Raw genomic sequence first — 5680 nt, forward strand, 5'->3', positions numbered from 1 at the left:
GAGCATTCACGTCATCTCCATTATATTTGTGATTTCTTCTTAATATCGATTAACTGTTCAACATACCTAACTCTCTTTTTAAAGTAAAATAAATGAAAACACTCAGCCCTCTGCTTCTTTATTTGGTTTTAACCCACCTTTTCTTTTGACAGCTAAACTATCTGTCTATTGCAAGGTTTAAACTCTCGACATCCAAATAAAAAGAACACCTATTACACATCCGACACCGTTGAGCCAAATGCCCATTGGTTTTAACCCACTTAATAGTTAAACCCCTCAAGCAACAATCTTAAAGCCTTCAGTTCTAGGCTTATCGCTCCAGGTTACAAAAGTTTTCATTCCGAAACTTTTATTTTATAAATTATCATATCATATATAACATGATATATTGATACTCATATATGCTACATAATTAAACTTTTGGCTTTAAATAATTTAATTCTTCACAAAACTTTAATGATTTTAAAACCCTAAAATTTGGGATGTTAGGTGTCAATCGATTAATGAAATTAGCTATTTTGGATTTAAGATACCATGACAAGTATAATAACATATCTAATGTGGAAAAAAATTAAAACGCTCACTATCATCCATTAATAATATCAGGATTCTATTAAGATTCATAGAAAAATAACACCTAATAAGAGTAGTTTATTTTTGTGCCTTTTTGTAATATCCATGGGTTCTTTGGTAGCCAAAGGTTAAAATCATTTTCAATTTTCATTAAACAGATATTTTATTTTAATAACTAATTAATCATTTAATAATCAAAAAACAAATACAAGAATCAAAATAAATACGGAGAGATGTCTTTACGTTAAGCCAACACATCCTTTTAAGTTCAACAAAATCTTTTCAACAGTATTCAATTTTATTTTATTTTATTTTATGACATGACGCTAGCTTTACAAGAATATTCCGGTGAAGACCTCCAACCGCCGTCGGAGAGAACCCTGCTCGGAAAATACGAGCTCGGGAAGCTTCTCGGCTATGGCGCTTTCGCTAAAGTCTACCACGGCCGAGATACTGAATCAAAACGAAGTGTTGCCATTAAAGCTATCAACAAGCAGAAAATTATTACGGGTGGTTTAGTCGCTCATGTTAAGCGTGAGATAGCCGCTATGAGACGGCTGCGACACCCGAACATCGTTCACCTGCACGAAGTGCTGGCGAACCAAAAGAAGATTTACTTTGTTTTGGAGTTTGCGGAAGGCGGTGAGTTGTATTCTAAAGTGGCCAAGTGTCGGTTTAGCGAAGATCTCAGCCGTAGGTATTTTCAACAACTCATATCCGCGGTGGGGTATTGCCACTCCCGCGGTGTTTATCACCGTGATCTCAAGTTAGAAAACCTCCTGTTGGATGAAAAATGGAACCTCAAAGTTACTGATTTCGGATTATCCGCGGTGACTAGTTATCAAAACCAGATCCAATCCTTGCACACGATGTGCGGTACTCCGGCTTATGTGGCGCCGGAGATCTTAGCGAAGAAAGGTTACGACGGTGCGAAGGTGGATGCTCATTTAATTTATACTCATACTTTACTTTACACTAATAAATCTACCTTAGTGATAAATCCTACGAATACTTATTTTACACATGGTAACTTTTTACATCAGTAACTTTAACGGGGTGTTTGGAATTTTTTATTTTTACATTCTTTTAACTTGTAGAAATTTATAAGCTATAAGTTATTAAATTATTTAGCTAATATATTTCTTTATAAGTAAAGAAGGAGGCAAAAATAAGAAATCCCAAACTCTCTTTAAATAAAAGTTATTTTTAAATTGTAAATATCACTCATACTTTAAACAATATAAGTGTCACCAGTATTCTACACTAGTAAATCTATGTAAATATTACTTTTAACCAGTAAATATTACTTCTATTCTGTTTTACACTTATAATTCTAAACTACTTAATTGTGTAGGTAGATGTCTGGTCATGTGGAATTATATTATACGTTCTAAACACCGGTTATTTGCCGTTTAACGATCCGAATCTGATGGTGATGTACCGAAAAATTTACAATGGTGAGTTTAGGGTTCCGAAATGGATGTCGACGGAGCTAAAACGATTCTTATCGCGGCTTCTTGACACGAATCCTGAAACCATCAAGGAAATTATCAATGATCCCTGGTTCCGAGTCGGCTACAAAGACGCAGAGTTCTTTTCCGATCATTTCGAGATGAAACACCGCGACGAAGATGGCCGGCACAGTGGTTTGAGGAGTTTAAACGCGTTTGATATAATATCGTTTTCGTCTGGTTATAATTTGTCCGGTTTGTTTGGTGATGAAGACGGTGGTGAGATGTTTCTTTCGAAGGTTGCGGCGGAGGAGATAATTGAGAAGGTGGTGCATGCGGCGGAGGAAGAGCGGTTGACGGTGGCTGCAAGGAAGAAGTGGTGGCTGAAGGTTGATGGGGGGCATAGTTGTAATTTCACGTTGACGGTGGAGGTCAAACGGTTGACAGGGGATATAATGGTAGTTGAAGTGAGGTGGAGGGGGTGTGAGGGTGAACCTGGTCCACAAATTTGGGAAGGTAGGCTTAGACCGCGGTTGAGCGGTTTGATTTATCGACCGGACGGTCCTGTTGCCGGTAAATGATAATCGCATCTAGGCACCGAGTATTCATTGAGTAATCCTTGAGTATTATCCGCCTAGATCAACTACTAGCAACTTCCAAATCAGCTGAGTTATTAGCGCTTAGCGGCTTCTACGATCAATGTTTGTTTATATGAAATTTATTGTATTTATGTCTAGCGAATTTTAAAATGCTACGTAAAGAAGCAAGGGTATCAAGTGAGGTAAGCCTTGTATATGGTGTATACATGTGATAAAATAAACTTTTATATACCTGTGTATAGTTTTTTAAATTTAGATTTTTTATATGTTAAATGTATTAATTTTATTTGTTTATATATTTAATGATGATATATCATCAGAATCCAAATGGAATGTGTTACGTTTACTTTTAAAATATAAAAGATTAAAGACTACCTAAAAGTTAAATTTAATAACTTCAACTTAAATAAATGATTATTCTAACAAATACAACGATACAAATTTATAGGTCAAAACATAATAATCTACATTGAATTTTCATTTTTATCGGATATAAATCTTCTAGAGAATGTAAATTATTCTTTTTAATCCTATAAACATCAGAAATATTACAGGAAAATATATACATACTATTATACAGATAACTATCATCAACGGATACTTTCATCATTAATCCGTTGGTGAAAGTCACCACCGACGAGTATACGTAGGTAAAAGTTTGCCGATAGGGTGATATATAAGAAAGAAAGATCGACGGAGAGAGGGAGTCGCACTAGTTCTTTGAGAGAGAACATATAAGAGGAGGGTACATTAATTATAGTGATAGGTTATATTTTGTCTTGTGTTTTACATTAGCCCTTTTTTTAAACAGAAATTTCCATTGGTAATTCCACTTGTAATCACATAAACATTTAGTTGCCAAACCACTCGGGATTCCGTCTGTAATTACCAACGCTTTAAGAAGTTCGTCAGTGTTTACCGACAAATTTATGTGAGATTCGCTTAATATTTTCACTAAATTTTCATATGCAGATTGTTTATTTTTAAATCACAATATTTTTTTTTCAAAGTTCAAATTAAACTAAGGTTTTATGTAAGAAACGGGGGGGGGGGGATTAAATTCCAAGACCACTTATTAGATTATTATTATTTTAATAGGTATATTGCACGGATACATGTATAATATTACAATTTATTTTAAATCACAATATTTTTTTTTTCAAAGTTCAAATTAAACTAAGGTTTTATGTAAGAAACGGGGGGGGGGGGGGGGGGGGTAAATTCCAAGACCACTTATTAGATTATTATTATTTTCCAAGACCACTTATTAGATTATTATTATTTTAATAGGTATATTGCACGGATACATATATAATATTACAATTTCAAGTGAGTTTCCGCTTTGGGGTGTTGTAACTTATGCTTAATAAGTATTTTCTGCATTGTTTGTGGTACATTGTCTCTATTGGACCACAAAGTCCACTTCACACACCATCGATACGTACATATGTAGTTATGTAACTCACCGTATAACCACACATGTCCCACTCTTTCACACGTATTATTCCACACACACACTATTTTCTGATCATCCTCTTTGAAATCCAAAGCATCAACAATGGCGAGAATCATCAACAACAAACCGGGATAAAGCTTTTGTATTGGTTTTTTCTATAAAAACAAGGTCGATCTCTAGGGTTTTCAAAACCACGAATCATCCATTCGTCGTTTGTCTGTCTCAGGTATGTGTAAATCATGTCATGATTTTCGAATTTTGTATAATAATCGAATAGGCTTAGGAGGGATTGGGTTACATGCTTTTCTTTGAATGACCTGCACTTTGTAGGAACTCAAATCAAACGGTTTGTCGCTTGAAGCACTTTCTTTTCACCACTGACCGACCAATCAATGGTATGGTTGTTTTCTTCTCCATTCTATTCTATTATATTCACTCAATTTGCTGCTTAGTTTGTTTTTTTTTGTTTTTTTTTGCAGGTCGGAGGTATGCGTATGAAGTGTCGTTCCGTTTGCCTTATCTTTAGATACCTTTTTTTGGGGGGTCTTCATGGTAGACATTGCATTGTTTATTTAGTTGGTTATTTAATGAGTTCTTATTGTTTGATGTAACGATTAGGTTGTTTGATGTACTAATTTTATTTTATTCAATGTGTGCATAATGTTGTTGGGTTCGAGTTAGAAACCCTAGGTGGCGGTGGAGATACTAGGTAGTCTGGTAGGGTTTTGCATGCCTTAGTGGTGTAATGTGGTTTAGAAGAGAATTAAGGGTAGAAAATAACCCTGCTTTAGCTGTTAGTGTTAAATCAGGTAAAGTTATCGTAGTTTTTATATGGGCACCTGAAGAAGGACATTATTATCCATGAAGTTTATCAAGATGGCGGTTAAAACAATCATTTACTTAACTCATCTTTGCAAAAATCTTGGAACAAATTTAATAAGAAAAAAGATCCACTCATAGTGTTTTAGCTCTTCTTGATGTCACCAATGTCACACCCAATCTACGTCTAATAATAACTGCTCTCACAGGCCATGTCAAACAACGATGGGGTATACGTATACGTATACTTGAAATCAATTGGGGTTACCATTTATAGAAAACTGATACAACCGATGATAAACTGTCTACGCTTAAATCAGGCTGGTATATACAGAATCGTGAACGGATAAATTTCCGACGAAAAACCCATGAATGGGCCCAAACCGACATTCGTCTGAAAAGAATATAGTTTCACGATTAAATTTCCGACGAAAAACCCATGAATGGGCCCAAACCGACATTCGTCGGAAAAGAATATAGGGTAATCTAATTGGGTATCCAATTCAACAATACAGATTTTTCCGAGGGAATGTTCATAGTTAATGGTGTCACACCAAACCGGTAAAATTTTAAATTGAATTTTATTTTTAAATATTTTTAAAAAAGTTTTTAGGATCTTTGTCAATGATTACCGATGGAAACAAACTTTCAATAAAACTTAGTTACATATACTAATTTGTCTAGCAATGGTAGAACTAAGAATTTTGTTCTATGGGTTTTGTATTTTTCAGTCCTTAGGTTTATTACTATATAACGATAAACATCGATGGCTGAGTAGGCCA

General features: G+C 34.7%; 1 protein-coding gene across 1 annotated transcript; it reads left to right on the forward strand.

Moving 5' to 3' along the window:
* Positions 1-748: 748 nt before the first annotated feature.
* LOC143608678 (CBL-interacting serine/threonine-protein kinase 14-like) lies at positions 749-2822 on the forward strand. Its single transcript, XM_077083646.1, has 2 exons — positions 749-1508; positions 1928-2822. The coding sequence occupies exons 1-2, from the start codon at positions 894-896 to the stop codon at positions 2603-2605; spliced, it is 1293 nt and encodes a 430-aa protein (XP_076939761.1). The 5' UTR covers positions 749-893; the 3' UTR covers positions 2606-2822.
* The last annotated feature ends 2858 nt before the right edge of the window (positions 2823-5680 follow it).

Source organism: Bidens hawaiensis, unplaced genomic scaffold (assembly GCF_021521415.1).
Source record: "Bidens hawaiensis isolate Kalapana, Puna unplaced genomic scaffold, B.hawaiensis_p1.1 tig00419401_1, whole genome shotgun sequence".
NCBI classification, from domain to species: Eukaryota; Viridiplantae; Streptophyta; class Magnoliopsida; order Asterales; family Asteraceae; genus Bidens; species Bidens hawaiensis.

Excerpts from the sequence above, each read along its gene's own strand:
- LOC143608678 (XM_077083646.1), top strand. The coding sequence starts at position 894 with ATGACGCTAGCTTTACAAGAATATTCCGGTGAAGACCTCCAACCGCCG. Across the intron at positions 1,509-1,927 it reads AAGGTTACGACGGTGCGAAG|GTAGATGTCTGGTCATGTGG; the intron begins GTGGATGCTCAT and ends TTAATTGTGTAG.